This window comes from Garra rufa, chromosome 18, assembly GCF_049309525.1.
Source record: "Garra rufa chromosome 18, GarRuf1.0, whole genome shotgun sequence".
NCBI lineage: Eukaryota > Metazoa > Chordata > Actinopteri > Cypriniformes > Cyprinidae > Garra > Garra rufa.
Genome location: NC_133378.1, coordinates 19,388,796 through 19,412,676, shown reverse-complemented (window position 1 = coordinate 19,412,676; position 23,881 = coordinate 19,388,796). Strand labels below are relative to the sequence as shown.

The 23,881-nt window shown below is 37.8% G+C and overlaps 2 protein-coding genes across 2 annotated transcripts in view; both read left to right on the top strand.

The window, feature by feature from the left end:
• The window catches only part of klhdc8b (kelch domain containing 8B), a 145,201-nt gene extending 126,515 nt beyond the window's left edge, over positions 1 to 18,686 (top strand). The window contains exons 4-5 of the mRNA XM_073823674.1: positions 3,589 to 3,690; positions 18,490 to 18,686. Coding sequence (XP_073679775.1) covers positions 3,589 to 3,690; positions 18,490 to 18,686 — 299 coding nt within the window. The remainder of the gene's footprint in view (positions 1 to 3,588; positions 3,691 to 18,489) is intronic.
• The window catches only part of oard1 (O-acyl-ADP-ribose deacylase 1), a 91,051-nt gene that overhangs the window by 40,332 nt on the left and 26,838 nt on the right, over positions 1 to 23,881 (top strand). The window lies entirely within an intron of this gene.

The window sequence follows — 23,881 nt, the reverse complement described above, 5'->3', positions numbered from 1 at the left end:
TAAGGCCCAATTTTAAACATTTAATTTTTTCTCAATTTTTTTTGTTTTATTTAATTTATTATTATTATTTTTTCATTAATTGTCTGGATTCTATTTTATTAGTTTCATAATTTATTAATTTTTTTATTTTTTTATTTTTTTTTAATAATCATTTTATTATTAGTAGTAGATCTATCATTACAGTAAGTAATATATTTATGTCACAGTTTCTTCAAGTTAAACTAAACTTTTATTTTGACGGGTTTCTGTAAAGACCTTTACATTTTTGTTTGTATATCATATGATGATAGTTTTTTTTTATTACCACTCAAATTCATTCATTTTATCCAATCAAATCTGAAGACCAGAACTAACCTTTTGACTTCTGAAACTAACAGTATTTTTCTTAAGTACTCTAAACTCTTTTAACTTCAGACTATCAAGGAAAATTCTGTTTCTTATGACCCTATTAAAGTGTTCAAAGAGTCAAAAAGTGCTGGAAGATATTCACTCTTCAGACAGATTTCAGAGCAGCTTCACAGATTGTGCCATGAGTCGGGACAAGGTTGGGTTACAGCAGAGTATTTCTTATCTTCTTGAGGAGCACATCACCTTGATACCTTGAGCAAGAGGGCTATTAAGTCCGATAAGGACAAGTAAGAGTGTGCGGGTGGGGATACAGTGGCCTATAGAGTATTTCTCAAACAGATTGCATTCTTTTATGTAAAGCCGACAGCAGGGAGAAAATTTGGGATGAATTGAAAGACGCTGAAGAACTTGGAGACCACAATGCTTGAAAGAGATGGCAGGTGGCTAAAGGTTACAACAAAGAAAGGTAATAGAGTGAACAGGTTTTAAAGTGCTCTCAAAAAATCAGAGGAGTCAAAACGAGTGAGTGAAGACATTGTGTATGGGAAAACTGAGGGCATAAATTTGCTCCCAGGCAGATGGTGTCATGCAGAGAGACAGCTTTCCGGAGACGGCATGGTCATGGCATGTTAGGGAATCAAAAATAGAGGGAGAGACTCCCTTCTCAGCTGTTTGTTTATTACTGAAGTTGTGTATCAAGCGGTCTGTATAGTTAAGGGCAGATTGATTGTGTGTGCGCGTGAGTCTGAATTCTCTTTGACTTTGAGTGCCTGCTTGTTTTCTTTCATTGCAGTCATTAGGGTACATTATGGTTTCCATGTCAACTTTGGCTGGTTCCCACATGCTGACAAATGACCGCGGGCAACATGCCCCATCTGGCTACATTTGAGTGAATCTGAGACATATGCTTGGGTTTTATATTGATCTTTGAGGAGCCCAAGGAGGTTTATAATACCTGGAGCGATCTCAACAACAGTTGTTCAGCTAAAACAGAACTCCCTGAAAGATCATGATAAATGATAGATGATATATACAATATCTCACAAAAGTGAGTACACCCCTCACATTTGAGCAAACATTTTAGTATATCTTCTCAAGGGACAATACTATAGAAATGAAACTTGGATATATTATGACTAGAGTAGTCAGTGTGCAGCTTGTGTAGCAGTATATATTTACTGTCTCCTGAAAATTACTCAACATACAGCCATTATTGTCAAAATATCTGGTAACAAATGTGATCACACCCTAAGTGATAACAGCAGTTATATGTGACCCGATCTGGTGAATTAAATCGGAAGTCACAATGTTCTATTTTAAGATACGGGTCGATAATGTGGGAAAACAATGAAAAAATCTATATTGTCTTTTTTAGCTAATTTCAAAGAACAGACATTCAAAAATAATCTCCCAAAGTTTCGTAGTCCAGATAATTGAGTAAAGGTATTTAAATGACTATTAAAGTTGACTGAAAGTTTTACTAAATTCGCTGGAAATTGACATTGCTTTTCTCAACTCCTCTTGTCACTTCTGAGCATTTCCCTATATTTCGGGGATCCCCTGAAACGTCACTATCTCTGTATAAAACCAATCAAAAAGCTTAGAAATGTACACCAACAGTGACATAAACGCTGATCATTTGTCAATGGGAACATTTCGACTGACTGGCACACAATTGGTCCAGTCATTCTCCTGTCGCTCTGTAAACAAGCTAGCGAGAGAGGCTAAGGCTAGTCTGTGATTTTTTTGGATCTGAAAACGTGTCATCCTCCGATGAAAGCGACAGCGATGTCAAAGGTCCTTTGGAGGCAGAAACGGAGCATGAATTTGTCACCCCTGTGGAAGAGGATCTCAACGATGATAAAAACGTTGAGCAGCCTGTGACTGATGTTGGGGAAGTTAATAGGGTCATGTCTAGTTGTGAAGCAGTGTGTGTGGGAACAGTTAGCAGTGATTGAGATAACAAGTTAGCCAAAATGCGTGCCTTTTGCTGTAAAGCTGTAAACAAAAAAACAGGCAAAAAAAATTTAAAAGAGATTTTCTCAGGTTTTCAATTGGAAAAAGAGAGCAGACGAATTCAAATGGGTTAATCTTTAGAACCATTCAAGGTATGACTTGAAAAAAGCTTATGGTCTCAAATCTCAATTTTGAAATGTGGGTCACTGTGACTCATTTTGCTGGATCAGGTCACATATGAGTTGTTTACTTACTTTTAAAATTAGTCTTCCCATAAATGCCATTATATTGTTCATTCAGACTGATTCGTTAACGCAGAACATGCACAAACACAAGAGATGGGATTTCTTGCATGAACAAATCAAAGCCGAACATTACCAGTTATCCAGTTATATCACAATGGCGGCATTGCCTCCTCTCATGTGACTTTCCCCCATTCATTCTCAATTACCCTTCCACCAAACTCATGGAATTCTTTAGGGACTCTGTTAAAACTCAATGGGCTCAGGGGAGGCAAGAGAGACGCGAACTCCCACTGTAAGTTTACCTGTTGGTGTCGCTGTGAGACAACCTTTCTTTAGAAAAACAAGTGATTTATACACTTTTAAAAGCTATATTTTGTAATGTTGGTGTTGTTTTATTTGTGTACAACTATTTTTTTCCATCCAATATTTTAAGGGGACACTGCCTCCCTTGCCTCCTCAAAGAAAATGCCCCTGATATATAATTTATAATACATCACACCCACAGACCATTGGCTGAACATGTAATGCATAAGCCACACAAAATTGGAAACAATTTGGGAGTTTCAAAGTCATCATCTTAATAGGTTAGATTCGACAGAAGTTATTGTGACGCAAACCCTCATGTAGAAGAAAGCATTCGTGTTTAAAACTGTGGCAATGAACACTCAGGATCAACTAAATGCCAGATTTTCAAAAGTATGTGAATTTTATGTCACAATTGTTGCAGTAAACTTGCATTTATTAGATGCAGGTGAGTGTGTTATCATATGGACATAGACTTTTTTTCAAGCCTCTAAACATGACGCAGAACAAATCAAACTGTGATTGGTTGCTTTACATGTTGGTCAGACGGCCTCTTGGATGGTCCTTGACCAATAAAAGCTGCTATGGAGTCCATCAATCTGAAGGTCTAGCTACACGAGCCTAGAGATAACCATGCATTGATGTACTATTATAGTATTATAGTTTGGTTTTAGTTACCGATAATACCCCTGGTGCGATCTTTACCTCTCTGACCTTTAACCTCTGGTGTGTGCAGGTGTGTGGTTGAAGGCCACGCGGAGCTGTCGCATGAGAGAGAAGCGGGCGGACTTCGTAGCTGGCTGTCTCGGTGGACGGGTCATCGCTGCGGGGGGACTCGGTAAGTAACTACCAATGTTAAATAGATTATGCAAATAGACTAAACTGAGCTTAGAAAACCAGAAAAGAAATCTACAAAGCGCAGCACAAAGACTGTCATTTTCAGAACAACCTGCGGCAGAATCGGCCTCATAATAAAATGCCATATCTAGCAAATGGATTCATTATGTCAGGTCTTTATGTGCAGCCATGAGTAAGTACTGTGCGCTAATGTCACCTAGCAACAAGCATCTACAGTACCTCACAGTACTTCATCTGCATCAAATACAGGCCACAACTTCCCGAACTGTGCGCCCTTCCCTTAGGAATAGTTTTTTTAAGTGTGTAGTTCAATCGACATTCCCTTATGTGTTTGTTTCATTCATAAGCAGAACTTAGTTTTAATTAGAAAGTCAAAGAATCACCCTAGCCTCTTTATGAAAGAGTGAATATGTGGAATGACAGCCTGTTCCCTAGACTGACGTGTCTTTTAATAAAATGATTTGGGTCTTTACGCTCCAATGAAAAGCCTCTGAATATCGGTCTCATTTCTTTCCAGTCTGTTTGTCTGTGGCTACATTACTAGAGGGAGAGAGAGATTTCTTCAATAAATGTCAGCTCAAAGAGTGGGCGAGAAATTTCAGCGTCTTCCTAAAAAATGATATTTAGGGCAGAGCGTTGCAGATTAAACATGGCACATTTTTATTTCATCTTTTCCTATGTCTAGAAATAGACGGAATTTCAGGCATCACAGCAGCCGATAGAGGATTGTGTGCATGTGTGTGAGAGCATCTCCATTATTCATAGCGTGAGATCATTCACATTTGAGCGTCACACTACTTCTTCCTTCACCTGCTTGCTCTATCCTCTCTTAGTTGTTGTCACCTCTTTCTACCCTGTCCCTCCTTCATGTCTTTTTTCCTCCCTTCGTTTTTAGTGTCTCTGCTGTTGCTGTTCATCTTTTTTATCTGGTGCTTTTTCTGAGCTATTTTTGTGTCTCTTTCCTTGCCCTTTCCTCTTCTTTTTTTTTTTTTTTTTTTTTAACAGACGTTGTTGGACACTCAGGCCATGCAGACTTATGCACACATGGAGACATAATGATATAACTGGGGGAGATGCTTCATTCCCTGTAGCTCCTCATGTCTTTTTAGAATTAATGGCTGCTATTAGGTCCATATTGGAGATGATGTTCAGGAAATTGCTCTTCAGATGATTTGTCCCTAAATCATCTATGGCCTCATTCAGTTGTCCATATACGCTTACTAGTTCTGGTATTATCACTGTATCAGTAACAAGAAAGTATTGAATGAAAAAATAAGCTCGAAATAATGACATACTTAAGTCAAAATTATGACTTAAAAGGTCGAAATTATGAGGTAAAATGTTGACATTATGACAAACTCAATGCGCTGGGCATGAGCGATGAACTTTCCATCTGAGTTATGCCCTTTTGGATACAGTACAAAATAAGTAAATATTCCAAACAGATGCGTTTGGTGACTGTATTACAGTTAAGCTCCATTGAACTGGTGTTGCTTAGTTGGCCGTATTTTGGGCATCCAAAAGAATAAAGGTTCCCCTTGCAGTCCCCAATCAAAGTCGAAATTATGACTTTATAAACACATTGGTCACAGGCTAGTGGTCGGGAACGGGACATTCTAAAACAAATTAACATGGCTTAAAACAGTTTGGAGGACCAAATTCAATACACACCTTATTTATAAAGCATATACCATTTACAGACAAGCAGATTATACCCCAGAGTTGCGCATTTTTGGGGGTAAAAACCACTTATTGTGGCTTAGTGGAAGGAGAAAACACATCTAGTATTCAGATTATTTAAAAAAATTACAAGGCAAGAAGATAAACCCAGAATACGAAAGCAACACGCTGAAATTTAAGTGTTTTTCTCCCATAGAAAACTGTTATAAAGAATAAATTATTAACGTGAGACGTTGTGTTCATATTCTGGTGTATATTTTGCTGTTCTGTAAACGGTATATGCTTTAATATGGTGTAAACTTGGTCCTCCAAACTGTTTTAAGACAAGTTCGTTCATTTTAGAATGTCCTGTTTATCATTAGACCACTATCCTGTAATCAAGGTGTTTATAAAGTCATTAAATTAATTTCGACTTTTGATCTCATAATTATGACTTAAGTCATCATTTCGACTTTTTATCTAGGAATTGACTCAAGTCATTATTTCCACTTTATCTAAGTGAAAGCTTGGGAAACTGTTGGGGAAAAATTTCTGATGTGTAACATTATATTTGATTTGTGCATTACAGTATATCTGTACAGTAGTCTGTCTCATTAATGTTAATCTAACCATAAAAGAAAAGAGGGAATCACTCACTGCACTTTAAACTGCTTTTGTAATTTTAATAATCAATTTATTTCTAATAAACATATTTGAGTATTTGTTTTTTGCACATGAATGCTTTTGTTTAAAAGTAAAATGATAAAGGTAATGCATTATTTCTTTCTTTCTAGGTTATTCGTTATACTGTTTTTTCGCATCTGTTCTTATTTATAATAGCGAAGATAAAATAAAAAAATTGCTGTATTGTGATTATTAATATAGTCATTATTAATAAGAAAAGAACTGGAGGAACACTTTAATCTTTCTCATAATCAACTTCAGTGTAAACAAGGTCTTTGACTTTTTATCTCATAATTATGAATTAAGTCATATTTTCAGTTTTTTTCTCATAACTTTGACTTTTTAAATCATAATTTTGTATTTTTTATTTCGTAATTATGACTTAAATTCTTCATTTTGACTTTTATTTCGTAATTATGACTTAAGTATGTCATAATTTCAACTTTTTCTCTAATAATTTCTTTTTATCTAGTAACTATGACTTAAGTAAGTAATAATTTTGACTTTATAAGTCATAGTTTTGACTTTTTTATCTCAGAATTCTGACTTTTAAAGTCATTATTTTTGATTTTGTAAATCATAATTTCGAAGAATGTCCCGTGTATTATTAGACCACTATCCTGTGACTAATGTTTATAATGTCAATTTTGACTTAAAATAGACAAATTTCTATTTTTTTTTTTTCATTTTTCATTTTTTTCATCATTTTGACTTTTTAAATCATAATTTTGACTTTTTTATCTCGTAATTATGACTTAAGTATGTTATAATTTCAACTTTTTATCTCATAATTCAACTTTTTACGTCATAATTTCAACTTTTTATCTAGTAATTATGACTTAGGTAAGTCATAATTTTGACTTTTTTATCTCAGAATTATGACTTTTAAAGTCATAATTTCAATTTAGTAAATCATAATTTTGAAGAATGTCCGGTTTATCAATAGACCACTATCCTGTGACTAATGTTTATAAAGTCATTAAGTCAATTTTGTCTTGTAAAGTTATCATTTTGACTTTGTATCTCATAATTATGAATTAAGTAAGTCTCTTCTTCTCATAATTTTGACCTTTTGTCTCATAATTTCAACTTTTTCTCATAATTTTTACTTTTTAAATCATAATTTTGGCTTTATCCCTAGGTTTCACAGACAGGACTTAGCCTAGTCCTAGACTAAAATGTAAGTCTGTGCTGTTTTAACTGAAAGAAACTTTGCACTGACTGATCTTAAAATATATCAGTGCCTTTATTTTGAAGATGCACACCTATAATGTTTTTTCTAAGGCCTGTTTATAAAAATTTACTTTAATGTCCTAATTGAACCTAATTGGCCTAATCCTTGTAAAATCTTACATCTGCATTGCTTACGAAACATTGTTGTCGCTACAGCTGCTCGAGCACAGAGAAAATGGTGGACAGCGTACAACTTGCTGAGGGTGGAAATATGCTAACGCGGGACAATCTGTCAGCGGTTGTGGGCGGAGCCTAAGCAGTATGACACACTGCTTAGAAAAATCAAAACAGCTTGATAATTGAGACTGTTTAGGTTCTTGGGGGATTTAAAAAAAAAGTGAATGGATTTTTATCATTGTAGGGATTAGTGTCCACACTGCTAAGACACATTTTTTGCGAACACCATGTAAAAGTGAATTTTGCATTCAATGTCCCCTTTAAATTGGCTTGAATTGTATCACTTATGTTTTGTTTTTTTTCACATTTTTTAGACACTTTTATATGCATCCATGCCACATCACACAAATGGGGAATATTTTTTGGAGCCGTGTCTAAGTGCATACATTTTTCACAATTTTATCCTTCTTACAGTGGGGTTCACTATCTAGTGGTTTTGTGCACTCTATGCTTGACTGACTAAAATGCTGTTCTCTCATGTGCCTTCTGAGTTCAGCACCGTGGCAAGATGTCACAACAGACATGAGCAGAGACAAAAATTTCCAGCTTTTCCACCCTCTCTTTTCACTGTGACAGATGTTCTCAGTTGTATCATGAGAAAGACTCTTGGCATTGGGTTGATGTTCATGTTGTTACTATAGCAACCAGTGTAGATACTCAGGATATTTATGACACTGTCTGGACAAAGGAATCAGAGTGTGTTCAACAAGTGGCTTTTAGGTTGTCGTCATATGTTATTTTTGGTATGTTGACTGTAGTAATGCACTGAAATTTCGGCAACTGAAAATATTTTGAAGAAAAAAATAATATTTTGTCCCGTCATTTTAGAGGGCCGAAACAGTGACATTGAATTTGCACCTCTTCAATGACATGTTTTGAGCATCTCAGCATCTTATTCATGCACACACGTGGATAAACTACAACATGCAGGAAAACTTGTCAGTAGTGTGGACACACTTCACCATGACCAAAAATGATGCTGAGGTAGCAATATGCAAAAAAAATTCAGCTGAAATGTCAAGCTTGTTGCCAAACAATTTAACTACGCCCATTTAACTATGTGATTGTTTTGAACATTATACAGTGGAAATCAAAATTAGAGAACAACCTACAATTTACTAAATTTGAAGGTCACTGCTTAGTACTATTTGAAGTTATCCCAATAGGAGTAGTAGGGCAGTTTTTTAAGCATATTTCATAAATGAATTTATTCTGAAACTTTAATTAGGTTTTAAAAAAGAACTCTGATCAAAATTAGAGAACACTTACAGAAGATTGTCCAGATGAAGGAGGTTGTCCAGATGAAGACCAAATGGATGACCCTTTTAGCTACTGAAGTGTTTGGTTGTTCCAAATCTGTGATTTCTCGAATATTGCAGGTTTACAATGACACTAATTCACTCTGTGAGACTCTGTCTCAGTATGTGTAAGACAAGTTGGACTAAAAGTGCTCACAGATCTCACAAGCCTCTCATCAGCAGAAAGAATCAAAAGCCGAGACAACATGTAAGTGCGAAAGAAGATTGTTAAGGTGAAAGAGGAAGTGTCATGGTTTGGGGGATGTTTTCTACAGTAGGAGTTGGGACTCTTATACAGATACATGGCAGGGTGAATGCAAATGTTTATCAGAACCTCCTTCAGCAGCATGCAGTTCCTTCCCTGTGTTCATCGCCAAATCAGCCTGCAATTTTCATGCAAGACAATGCCCCCGTCATATTGCAAAATGCGTAAAGCAGTTTCTTGAAGCTAAAAACATTGAAATAATAAAATGGCTGGGCCAGAGTCCTGATCTAAACCTGATTGAAAATCTCTGGAACAAAGTTATGGCTAAGAAACCCACTACATTTACCAAACTATGGAAGAGTGTGGAAGAAAAAGTGGACCAAGATTACACCAGCGCAGTGTGAGAAACTAGTGATATCCTGTGTTCGCAGATGTGCTGAAGTCATTCAAAGCAAAGGCCTCTACATTTCCTACTAATTTCTGACAGCTGTAACCCTCCAAAATTTTGGTTGCAATCTTTAATGCTACAGTGGTTAGTGTTCTTTAATTTTGATCATTGTGTTTTTCACAAAATGAAGGTTTTTGTTAAAGGAACACTCCACTTTTTTTTGGAAATACACTCATTAGACTTCAATAGACATCAACCCCCGAGTTAATAAGTTGAGTTTTACCGATTTGAAATCCATTCAGCCGTCCTGTTCTGGCGATATCACTTTTAGCATAGCTTAGCATAGATCATTGAATCCTTTTAGACCAATAGCATCGCATTCAAAAAATGAGTTTCTATATTCGTTCTATTTAAAACTTGACTCTTCTGTAGTTATATCGTGTACTAATACCGGCGGAAAATGTAAAGCTGCGATTTTCTAGGGCGATAAGATTATGAACTACACTTCCATTCCGGTGTAATAGTCAAGGAAGTTTGCTGCCGTAATATGGAAGCAGCAGGCGCCGTAATATTGATTGCATGATATTACTCCGCCTGCTGCGTCTGTCACGTTGGGAAGGAGGAGATCTGGGTCCAAAAGCAGGTAAGTAATATTTATTAAATTAAACACAAATAAACAAACAAAACAAAGACCAACACGGCACAACAAACAGGAGCGAGACTGAAGCAAGAGACACAGAAACAAACCAACAGGAACGGGGAACAAGAAACAATGCAGACTCACCAGGGTAGTGGAAGTGTGGAGATTATAAAGACAATAGTGATTGTGAACAGCTGGGGAAGAACGGGTGACATAATCAGGACAGGTGAACAATCAGGGAAGTGCAGAGCAGGGAAGGGAAAACAGCGACCCCAGGTGGCTGAGGGAACCCCACAGCCCAGATCATGACAGTACCCCTCCCCTACGGAACGGCTTCCAGACGTTCCCTAAGGCCGAAAAGTCTGGAGGGAAGTGGAACGGGGGACTGGTGATACAGGGGGAGGGATGGTGGGCCAGGCCCGTGCCACGGAGGAACGTGAGCTGGCCTCGCCGCCAGAGAAACGTGCGCGGTCACCGCCGCGTCCGGAACAGAGCTAGCAGTCAGTGTCGCGTCAGGAACAGAGACAGTGGTAACTTGTGCGTCAGGAACGGAGATAGTGGACACCGCCGCTTCGAGGACAGAGATAGCGGCAGCCGCCACGTCAGGAACAGAGATAGCGGTCGCCGCCGCGTCAGGAACAGAGATAGCGGTCGCCGCCGCGTCAGGAACAGAGATAGCGATCGCTGCTGCGTCAGGAACAGAGATAGCGGTCGCCGCCACGTCAGGAACAGAGATAGCGGTCGCCGCCGCGTCAGGAACGGAGATAGCGGTCGCCGCCGCGTCAGGAACAGAGATAGCGGTCGCCGCCGCGTCAGGAACAGAGATAGCGGTCGCCGCCGCGTCAGGAACAGAGATAGCGGTCGCCGCCGCGTCAGGAACAGAGATAGCGGTCGCCGCCGCGTCAGGAACAGAGATAGCGGTCGCCGCCGCGTCAGGAACAGAGATAGCGATCGCTGCTGCGTCAGGAACAGAGACAGCGGACGCCGCCGCGTCAGGAACAGAGATAGCAGTCAGTGCCGCCTCAGGAACAGAGATAGCAGTCAGTGCCGCGTCCGGAACAGAGATAGCAGTCAGTGCCGCCTCAGGAACAGAGATAGCAGTCAGTGCCGCCTCAGGAACAGAGATAGCAGTCAGTGCCGCGTCCGGAACAGAGATAGCAGTCAGTGCCGCCTCAGGAACAGAGATAGCAGTCAGTGCCGCGTCCGGAACAGAGATAGCAGTCAGTGCCGCCTCAGGAACAGAGATAGCAGTCAGTGCCGCGTCAGGAACAGAGATAGCAGTCAGTGCCGCCTCAGGAACAGAGATAGCAGTCCGTGTCGCGTCAGGAACAGAGACAGCGTTTACCGCCGCGTCAGGAACAGAGATATCGGTCACCGCCGCATCCGGAACAGAGAACGCGGTCACGGCCGCGTCAGGAACAGAGATATCGGTCGCCGCCGCGTCAGGAACGGAGATAGCGGTCGCCGCCGCGTCAGGAACAGAGATAGCAGTCAGTGCCGCATCAGGAACAGAGACAGCAGTCACTTCCGCGTCAGGAACAGAGACAGCAGTCACTTCTGCGTCAGGAACAGAGACAGCAGTCACTTCCGCGTCAGGAACAGAGACAGCAGTCACTTCCGCGTCAGGAACAGAGATAGCAGTCAGTACCGCATCGGGAACAGAGACAGCGGTCACTTCCACGTCAGGAACAGAGATGGCGGTCACTTCCGCGTCAGGAACAGAGATGGCGGTCGCCGCCGCGTCAGAAACGGAGATAGCGGTCGCCGCCGCATCAGGAACGGAGATAGTCGCTGCCGCTTCGGGGATCGAGGCAACGGACGCCACTGCTTTCCCGCGGAAGAGCGTCTCCGCCCCCGCCGCAAAGTAGGGGCGCATCTGCGCAGCCTCGGCCTTACAGGCGTCCATCTGCGCCAAACAGGCGTAGAGGAACTCAAAACGAGCAGCCGACGCCTCCTCAAAATAAAGATTCCTCCCCGCTGGACCCATTTGTGGAGTCTGCATTCTGTCACGTTGGGAAGGAGGAGATCTGGGTCCAAAAGCAGGTAAGTAATATTTGTTAAATTAAACACAAATAAACAAACAAAACAAAGGCCAACACGGCACAACAAACAGGAGCGAGACTGGAGCAAGAGACACAGAAACAAACCAACAGGAACGGGGAACAAGAAACAATGCAGACTCACCAGGGCTGCGTTTCCCAAAAGCATCGTAAGCTTAAGTACATCGTAGACCCATTGAAACCAATGGAGCTACGATCAATTTAAGCTTACGATGCTTTTGGGAAACGCAGCCCAGGGTAGTGGAAGTGTGGAGATTATAAAGACAATAGTGATTGTGAACAGCTGGGGAAGAACGGGTGACATAATCAGGACAGGTGAACAATCAGGGAAGTGCAGTGCAGGGAAGGGAAAACAGCGACCCCAGGTGGCTGAGGGAACCCCACAGCCCAGATCATGACAGCGTCCGTATTACGGCAGCAAACTTCCTTGACTATTACGCCGGCTTGGGAGTGTAGTTCCTAATCTTATCGGCCTAGAAAATCGCAGCTTTACATTTTCCGCCGGTATTAGTACACGATATAACTACAGAAGAGTTAAGTTTTAAATAGGAAAAATATGACTTTTTATGAATATGATTATAACTCGTTGGTAATTTTTGAACGTGATGCTATTGGTCTAATAGGATTCAATGATCTGTGCTAAACTATGCTAAAAGAGATATCGCCAGAACAGGAGAACGGCTGAATGGATTTCGAAATGGTAAAACTCAACTTATTAACTCGGGGGGGGGAGTTGGAGAATGAGCCTATTTCCCAAAAAAGTGGAGTGTTCCTTTAAAATGCCTTGAATGTTTTGTCAAACATATTGGTAGAACAGTGTTTTACCTACAGCTAATATTCCTTTAGATTTTGAGCAATGAAGATTAACAATATTTCCGAAAAAAAATTATTTATAGATTGTTCTCTTATTTTGATATCCACTACATAGCCATGAGAAAATAAAGGCTTTTTATATTTTATTTAAAGATTTTTATTTCTGTTAAGGTGGATAGCTCCCTGTAGATTGTGCTGAGAAGATGAATCTAACCTTTGCAAAACAGCTCCTTCAGAACTGCTTTTACAAATATGTTTTTGTGTGAACACAAAAGCGCCTGAGGATACGTCGAAACACGCTTGAGCTCTCCACGCCAGCGCCGGAGCACAGCTCGACGTGACACTTTTGATTACCGCAAGCGGGTTCGCCCAAGTGTTTGTTCTACCAGGAAATTATGATAACAATAGTCTCCGCACCAGTCCGTCCATATCATCTGCACTTCAATTTGAGTAACCATGGAAACTTAGCGGCAGGTACCGCGTGATGATTTAGGTCTCGGCGCTGAAGGCAAAAGAGTGAAAACACCCAGCCTAGTCGAACTGACCCTGGGGAAAATGACAAAACGTTTCGCCGTTCACTGCGACTGCAGTGTTTGTGCCAGGATTTACCAGGGAAACTTTGTTTTTATTTATTTAATTCTATATTTTACAACATCAGAGCAAAAGTTTCTTGAAGCCGAAGCCACAGAATCTGTAAGAGTTACATAATTTGAAGAAATCTGCATGCTGCCACCTGTTCAAACCTGCTTTAGTCCCAAAACCCACCAGGTGGCAAGTGCTTCATCTGCAAGAAACATCCGCAGTGTATGTGTGTGTGCTGTGGATGCTGTATGCTAATATGGAGATATGGCGTTGTGTTGATTGAGTGGCTGGAGAGGCTGTGTAATGTGCAGCACTTTCTGCACACCTGTCTGTGAAATACTAAATCTGGAAATATTTACTTTGATATGAGGATTGGGACAACTTGTTTTGTGTATTTGACTAAGTTTCAATTCTGGGCAGGCACAATTTTCTGTGTTTTTCTTTGTAAATCAGGAAGATTAGTTGGGCAGTGTTTACACTTAGTTTACATCACAGCTATGCTATGATTTGCTACTTGCTAGGTGGATGTAGATGTAACTTTAATACCCATAAAAAAACAAAACGACTAATTGCAGTTATTCGCATCCAAGATAAAAAAGTAACCTCCCCAACACTGTTAATATATTTGTGTATACTGTGTATATTTATATCTATATATATAGTAAATATTTATTAAATGCAAATACATTTAATATTTCTATACAAAAATAACTTAAATAACTTTAGAGTCTTTTATTCTAATAACTTCAGAGTATTTAGAGTATTATTTTTTACACTTGGGTCAAAGATGAAGAGTTTAAGCATAAAAACAAAAAGTGTAATGTTGCTTTAAATTGTTTTTCCAAAAAAAGTTTTCTGTTTAATTTAATTGCATTTTTGTTTTTGTTTTTCTGAGCAAAAAATAAATATCATACATTTACCCAAATTTACAGAAGACACTCACTAAAATGTCATTCAGTGTAACAATCTTGTCAGTCATATTTACAACAACATGCAATTTATGACACATTAAAAGACAAATTACTTTCATCCCAAATACTAATTAGTTGTAATTCTACATTTTTTAAATTTGCCACTATCCTAGGTTTTGCCCATTTGTCAGTAAGAATTTTTTACTCATTTAAAACATAATAACATTTTATATGCTCCTTTATTATTTTTTTTTATATATTTTAATATGCACAAGTCAGAAAAGCATGTTGTCTGAATTGTTACATAAATATTGTGTTACACTGAATGACAATGTAACATTATTTCAACCAAATTTTTACATTTTATTCTCCAAAAACTTATTTGAAACCTAAGTAGACACTTTACTTAAATTTAATGTGCTTTCTATGGACAAAATCACTTTTGTACATTTCTTTTGATGTGGACATCTTAATGTCTTTGACTCATATATATATGAGTCACAAGTTGATATATATGTGACCCTGGAGCACAAAACCAGTCTTAAGTCGCTGGGGTATATTTGTAGCAATAGCCAAAAATACATTGTATGGGTCAAAATGATTGATTTTGCTTTTATGCCAGAAATCATTAGGAAATTAAGCAAAGATCATGTTCCATGAAGATTTTTTGTAAAATTGCTATTATAAATATATCAAAATGTAATTTTCGATAAGTAATATGCATTGCTAAGAACTTAATTTGGAGAACTTTAAAGGTGATTTTCTCAATATTTAGATTTTTTGCACCCTCAGATTCCAGATTTTCAAATAGATGTATCTCAACCAAATATTGTCCCGTCCCAACAAACCATATATCAACAGAAATCTTATTTTTTTGAGCTTTCATATGATGTGTACATCTCAGTTTTGTAAAATTTAACCTTATGACTGGTTTTGTGGTCCAGGGTCACATTTATGAGTCACAAGTTGATGTGATTGCTTTGGTAAAAAATTTTCAATGGTAGTGTAAAAAACACACTTTTTACCTTGTCAAAATCAGCTCTGCAAAAATCTACTTCTTGTGGTGGATGTTTAAATGCTTAATAAGCTCTGCTCGCCCCGCTCCTCTCTTCTCTCTGTGGAGTGATGAGCCTGTTTACTTTAGGTGCATTTAGCACGTTTAGCCACAAAACTTGCTAACTAGGATGTTATTAGGAAAAACGGTCACAAAGATTCATAAAAAGCTGGATCACGAATGATTCACATATAATATATAAATTCATATATAAATATGAATATATATATATATATATATATATATATATATATTAGGGCTGTCAAAAATAAAGCGTTAACGGCGTTAATTATTTTGTTGCCGTTAATTACGTCAATTTTTTTAACGCATTTCACGCATGCGCAGTGTGACGAATTATTTGTCAGGAAAGTGGTTGGGGATCTAGAGGCGAGATAGAGCAAGGTGAGCCTATGGACAGATTCAAATATAAAAAGAATGATGATGGTACAGTTAACAAGTACAAGCCTGGGTGACAGCCCCTCTGCAACTGGAGTGGTTAGCCAAGCTTAGGCCCGGTTCTACTGGCAGACGGTGCTATATACCCTCAAACCAAAGCAAAGCAATTGAAGATCTGGCAAACAATCCAGCGTGTTTTTGCAGCGTTGAGAAGTGTTGATTTCGAAAAATTATAAACAGTTTGTCAGAATTCACTCACCGCTGAAAGCGCCAGATCGGTTTTTATTGCCGTTTTGCGCGCTCGTGAATCATCTCATGCCTAAGTGCTGACGCGATGTAAATAAAAGATTTATTGTGTAGTTTAGAAAGCTTTATTGATTATAACGAAACTTTGTGAGATCTCTATTTGTGAGGCTTTTAGTGATAATAAGGGGAGCGCACTTTGCACTTTCCATGCTATAATCCATTCAGAATTTGAATTAAACTTTAATTTTTCTTATGTTTTGGGAATTACATCTGCATAGTTATGATGGGTTCATTCTCGAAAGAGCGCTGACTGACACAGTGATATCAAAGCAATTGACGGGGGAAAAATCCCCCTTAGTTCAATTTTGTATGCAATGGCAAAGTGTATATATTTAGTTTCGTTTTTTATTTAGTTAATTTAGAAAAAAGTTTGGAGCATTTTTTGTTCGTTAAATATAAGTTTTTGCTTTTTTAATGAACAGCGCCCAACGGAAGACTGATCATAGCCTGTTTGATCAGTTTGCCTTCTCAAATCATCAGGACTTGCCTAAAATAAAATCTATAGATAAAAAACAGTTCAAGTATAGTTTAAACATTAAAGATAAATGTAAACTATTAGGCGCATAGTTTGTGCGGAGAGAGATAAAGCCGCTTTGCAGGTCATCGTGGCACCAGCGCAATCACTTGCAGTTTTTCAGTGGAAGCAATTTAAAATTATCTTTCATTTTTGCTCACAAAGTAAAGAGTAATACATCAAAAAACGTTAGTGTTTTTATAAAATAAAGAAAACAAAAATGATGCGCTTTCTGTCGTCTCGTTCTTGAACAGGAGTGCTTAACAAAAATAAAGCGAAATGCATGCCTCACAGACATGATAAACATATCTATAGAAAGCTTTAAATTATTACTTAACGAAATAAAACAAATCGAAAACAAAAACTTGTTCATTGTGTAATCCGTAAAGATAAATGTCTCTCTCAAGGCGCGTCCAAAAAGGAGATTTTAAGTCAGGATCTTTGCGACATTGACTCAGAATACACTTTATTAATAAATAATTCAGATATGTCTTTACTCTTTCCCCGACACATTCATTATTTATTTTGCCGGTATTTTGTGGCAAGTTTCAGCCTACTGCGTGCGATTGAACACGGATCTCTTCCAGCTGCGCCATCCGAGCCGCTCTCGAAAGTAAAAGTGAAAGTCTTGTGTTGTTTCCACCAGCGTGGCATTTTTTTTTTTCTTCACCATAATTGATGGATGGATGCATTTCAGAAAAAAAATGGTTAGGATTCAGGTGCAGTTGCAAGTAGTGATTAATCATGATTAATCCACTGAAAATTCTGATTAATCTGATTAAAAATTTTAATCATTTGACAGCCCTAATATATATATATATATATATATATATATATATTACAACATTCTTTCTTTCTGGTCCTCGAATGTGATAGGCTAATAAGAGTGCAATATTACAGTCCAAAAAAACTCCAACAGCCCTTTCACCATTTCTAATTGTATCACTCTGCTTGTGGTACTTCTTACAGCGAGTATCAAGGCAGACTCCCAAATTTAAAAAATATGTTTTTGTGTCACAGAATGTAGTTTGGCATGAAATTTAGCATCAACATTTTTGGAAATTTAAGCATCAGCGGGCGTTCAGCACTCATGAACCCGCTGAGAGCAGCCTTACCTCAGCCAGGTCTTCTGGAATTTGCCACTGGATCTGATGTCTCTACAGTGATTAAACATGAGATATCATTTGTTTTAGGTAAATCTAACAGGCAGTCTTTGGTCTCATTAACCTATTATTTGTTTCGGAGCAAATCTCATTTTGTAATTCAATGCTGTATGTATTTAATTTTAACAACAGCTTGACGCACCTAACAAATGTCATCGGAAATCACCCTTAACAGATGAAACGATAGTACGACAGAGATATTGCTTTCCTCGGCAGGCATTCAAACTAATATTTTATTGTGAATATGAGATTGAGCTGAGGAATGAATGCTGTATCAGATGCAGGTAATCACACTCACTCAGTCCATCTCTCTCTCATAATACTCTACATAATACAGTAAGCTTTTAATACAGTAATGCAGTTTTAATGAAACAATGTTACTAACAACGTTCCTTCATTACTAGTTCTAAAGTGATGTTTTCAAAATCGTAACAGATGCTTGGGCTTAGCTGTTAAACTGTCAAGATGAGATTTGAATCTGTGGTGAAAAGAAGTAGTTCTGCACAAAAGAGGATTTTTAATGACACTTGATTGTTGTTTCTTATGTATTTACACACTCGTGCCGTCAAACTCGTGCAATATCACACGAGTAGATGTGAGATATGGCTGTATGTCGGCACGCTGTGATTACCTACGGCACTCGGCCTAGGGCCTTTTTGTATGTTTGTGACAGTGCTTTGTTTTGTGTGCTTTCAGGTAACCAGCCATCCCCGCTGGCGTCGGTGGAGAGTTATAACCAGCTGAAGAGGAGATGGGAACCCGTGGCCCCATTACCCACCCCTCGCTGCTCCTGTGCCTCCATTCAGACCCCCAACATGCTGTTCCTCATAGGAGGGGTGTCCCAGGGTCCCAGCAACGCTGTGGAAGCCCTATGTTGGAAAGAGACTGTCTGACACACACATACACACACAAATGAACAACTACACAAATCCTCACATGCTGTACTTTCCGGAGTGTAAGCTCTGCAAACACACACACATGTGCGCATACTGACGTCAAGCTGACGTGTGTGTGTCTATGACAAATATTCAGAGACTTTCCCCTCAGAGGATGCATCAGCTTTATACTTTGAATAGTGGAGACAATCTACTGGAGCTTGGACAGCGTTCCACACCTCTGGACAGAAGAGTTTTGGACTAGAGATCTATGACAAGCAAAAAATACATAAATATATCACTCACCTGACTATATGAAATATAGCAATGTATTAATAAATATATTTATTACTATATATAATATTAATAAATATAGATAGATGTGCAGACCTACACAGACAGGCACACGCAGCACTCAAGGCGCCTTTGAACTGTACAGCATTTTTCAGTATCAAAGCAGGGTAATTTTCTGGCAAACTAAAGAGGAACTTAGGGCCATATCCACCACGCTGCCACAGCACCCGTCTGAGGTAGCATGTTTTAGCACTTTTTGTACTCTTGACAAACAGAGGATCTTCTGCGTGAGACTTGGAAATGGAAGGCGGATGCGTGTACGTGTGTGTTTTTGTACCTTCACAGCCATGCACGTGTGAAATTGAGCGTTGTTATGCGTGGAATGAGCAACTCTTATAACGGCAAATCACTGATGCCTCACTGTAGCACGAGACAAGGGAGATGGAGGTGAACATGGTTCATCTAGCCAGTTAATTAAACGAGTGTTCTGGGTTCAAAACAGGTTATAATGTCGACTAGCACAGACAATAATTTTAATGTGTCCCTAAAAACGAGCAACTGTGATTACAGTAATTCTCTTGCAGTGGACATTTAAAGGGCAAGGCATGTATTTTTATTAAAGTGGTTTTATTAATTAATCTGATTTCATTTAACCTGTTATTCATTACGATTTTTAGTGTTTTTGAAAGAAGTCTCTTAAGCTCACCAATACTGCATTTATTTCATCAAATATTAAGTAAATTGGTAATATAGTGTATAATATAATTTAAAGGGATAGTTTACATTAAATGATGATGGTACAGTTAACAAGTACAAGCCTGGGTGACAGCCCCTCTGCAACTGGAGTGGTTAGCCAAGCTTAGGCCCGGTTCTACTGGCAGACGGTGCTATATACCCTCAAACCAAAGCAAAGCAATTGAAGATCTGGCAAACAATCCAGCGTGTTTTTGCAGCGTTGAGAAGTGTTGATTTCGAAAAATTATAAACAGTTTGTCAGAATTCACTCACCGCTGAAAGCGCCAGATCGGTTTTTATTGCCGTTTTGCGCGCTCGTGAATCATCTCATGACTAAGTGCTGACGCGATGTAAATAAAAGATTCATTGTGTAGTTTAGAAAGCTTTATTGATTATAACGAAACTTTGTGAGATCTCTATTTGTGAGGCTTTTAGTGATAATAAGGGGAGCGCACTTTGCACTTTCCATGCTATAATCCATTCAGAATTTGAATTAAACTTTCATTTTTCTTATGTTTTGGGAATTACATCTGCATAGTTATGATGGGTTCATTCTCGAAAGAGCGCTGACTGACACAGTGATATCAAAGCAATTGACGGGAAAAAAAATCCCCCTTAGTTCAATTTTGTATGCAATGGCAAAGTGTATATATTTAGTTTCGTTTTTTATTTAGTTAATTTAGAAAAAAGTTTGGAGCATTTTTTGTTCGTTAAATATAAGTTTTTGCTTTTTTAATGAACAGCGCCCAACGGAAGACTGATCATAGCCTGTTTGATCAGTTTGCCTTCTCAAATCATCAGGACTTGCCTAAAATAAAATCTATAGATAAAAAACAGTTCAAGTATAGTTTAAACATTAAAGATAAATGTGCGCGATTAGGCGCATAGTTTGTGCGGAGAGAGATAAAGCCGCTTTGCAGGTCATTGTGGCACCAGCGCAATCACTTGCAGTTTTTCAGTGGAAGCAATTTAAAATTATCTTTCATTTTTGCTCACAAAGTAAAGAGTAATACATCAAAAAACGTTAGTGTTTTTATAAAATAAAGAAAACAATATAGATAGTTTACCCAAAAACGAAAATTAACCCATGATTTACTCACCCTCAAGCCAGCCTAGGTGTATATGACTTTCTTGTTTCAGACATATACAATAGGAGTTATATTAAAAAATGTTCTCTCGCTCTTCCAAAGCTTTATAATGGCAGTAAATTGCTGTTGAGATTTTGAAGTCCAATAAACTGCATCCATCCATCATAAAAAGTGCAAGGATGCAGTAAAGTGATCAAAAATGACAGTAAACACATTTATAATGTTACCAAAGATTTCTTTGTGAAATAAATGCTTTTTATTTTTTAAACTTTCTATTAACAAAAATAAATAAAATCTTGGACAACATTGAAAATATTTTCAACATTGAAAATAATAAGAAATGATTCTTGAGCAGCAAATCAGCATATTATTTCTGAAGGATCATGTGACACTAAACACTGGATTAATGGTTGCTGAAAAATTTGAATGCGATTAATCGCGATTAATCGTTTGATAGCGCACATTTTTATTTTCATTAGTAGTAGTAGTAGTATAAATTTTACTGACACCAAACACAAAAATATATATAAATAATGTTGTATTTGTATTTTTTAAAAGCATTTTTGTCCTGACTGCTATAGTTTATGTATGTCATTATAACCCATAATCAAAAAACACATGAATGAGTAAATCTGTTTTTCACTTGCTTTAAGTGGTTAACTTTTTAACTTAATTTTTATGGTTACACTTTCAAAAAAATAGATCCTGTAGTGTACTGCTCTGCCCAATAGACTGACCACTGTAAGTCCATTACTGTAAAAAAAAATATATACATATTTGCTTTGATTTCCTGAGAAACTAGTTGAGAATTACAAAACTAGTATTGAATCCAGAACATTCCTTTAATACTAATGAAGCTTGGATAAAGTCTTACAAGATGTGTTTTTCTTCTGGAGTGTGCTGTATGCAGAAAACCTTGACACAAAATTATCAGACACTACAATTTTATAAATTCTTAATAAATCAGCTGAGCAAATTGCCAAGATCGCTCAGCACATTAAACACAGGAAATTGTTCACAGCTCGAGTTCACATTCATATTTAATCAGAAGTTGTTTCTTCAGGGTAAGAGCTAATTAAATCTAGTCAATGTAGTTGCGATTCACAGCTCATGTTAACTGTTTCTGAGTGACCCATTTATAGGGCGAGAGATGAACGCTCTCAGGGGACGTGGAGGAGGACAGAGGGCTCACTCCCTGTAATTTTCGATGAGATAAACCCCTTGACGTAGACCTCATATACGCCTCATTTTTGCTTCACCGGTGCCCTGTGAGAGTCTCGTATTGCCCCACTGATGATTTGACAAGGGTATCGGGTCACTGAGCTCATTTAGCATGCAGAAAACAGAACTCGTGCATGTCAGGAATTCTCAATGCTTACTGACAGGTCTGAATTCAGGTGCATCTTTGCTATGAGAGGTCAGTATGGGTTTGATTTATCTGGCCTGTGTGTGTTCTTATAAATATGTGCGCCCACACACCGATTATCATCACGTTCTGGTCTCAGACGGTTTGATGACCTGTTGTTATTGGGCGATAGGGTGCCCGAGGGCATAATAAGACATTCATACATATTCATACTGACCGTTGTTTGAGTGCAAATGGCTGTTTGTGTGTTTTTGGTTGGGATGGTGAGGATTGAATGTCAGCTTGGTTTACATCCAACATTAAAATGCCTCTTAGAAACATTTAAATCAAAGAAAGAACAAATACAATCCATATACTTGTTTTAGATTTATGCCCCCACCATGACTGTGATTCTGTGCTGGCAGATGGCGATCATGTGCATTGTTTTCAAGTGGAAATAGACATATTTCTGCCTGTATGAAACCTGTTTGAGCCATCCTGCTCACAGGCAACAGAGCACTGTAAGATATGTGATGCCAGGAGATGAAATTTGAAAAAAAAAATTATTTTATATAATTTTTGTTTTATTTGTTTTATTTAATTTAATATTTTAAGTCTTATTAATGTAGGTTCTGCAGCAGGGTACCTGAAATAGCGAGTTCATTTTCACTTTGCTTAATGTGAGGTTAAATGTCACACAGGGCCATTTATATATATATATATATATATATATATATTTTTTTTTTTTTTTTTTTTTTTACTTTATTTTTGGTCTCATTAATCTACATTTGATGTCAAAAGTTTGCATCATCAAGTTGCATCATAAAATCTGCAAAATGTTAATTATTTTACCAAAATAAGAGGAATCATTCAAAATGCATATTATTTTTTATTTAATACTGACCTGAATAGGATATTTCACATAAAAGACTTTATTACCCTTGATACCCTTGATTTTTAATACGGCGTTACCTCAGTGACCCACAGCTGTTTTTTTTTTTTGTTTTTTTTTTAGTGATAGTTGTTAATGAACTGCCCGCTGTTCATTAAAAAAATCCAAAAATCCTTAAGGTACCACAAATTCTTTGGGTCTTTTCAGCATTTTTGTGTACTTGAACCCTTTCCAACAATAACTGTATGATTTTGAGATCCATCTTTTCACACTGAGGACAACTGAGGGACTCATATGTAACTATTACAGAATGTTAAAACGCTCACTGATGCTTCAGGAGGAAACATGATGCATTAAGAGCCAGGGGTGAAAACTTTTGAACAGAATGAAAATGTGTAAATTTTTCTTATTTTGCCTAAAAAAAATTTTTCATTTAGTACTTCCCTTCAGAAGCTACAGAAGATACTTACATGTGTCACTGAAGACAAATAAATTAAATTTGCTGTGATCTTCAAATAAAAAAAGAATGCATTGTTTCCTTCTCAAGCATCAGTGAGTGTTTGAACCTTCTGTAATAGTTGCATATGAGTCTATCAGTTGTCTTTAGTGTGAAAAGTTGGATCTCAAAATCATACAGTCATTGTTAGAAAGGGTTCAAGTACACAAAAATGCTGAAAAACCAGAGAATTTGTGGGACATAAAGGAAATTGAGGCACAGCATCAGTTTAACTGCACGTATGTATGCATGTTTGTACGATCCCTCTTATTTTAGTAAAATAATTGTAAAATAGTAAAATGTTGCAGATTCTGTAAGGTATATGTTAACTCTTTTGCAGGCTAACCGAAATAGCGAGTTCAT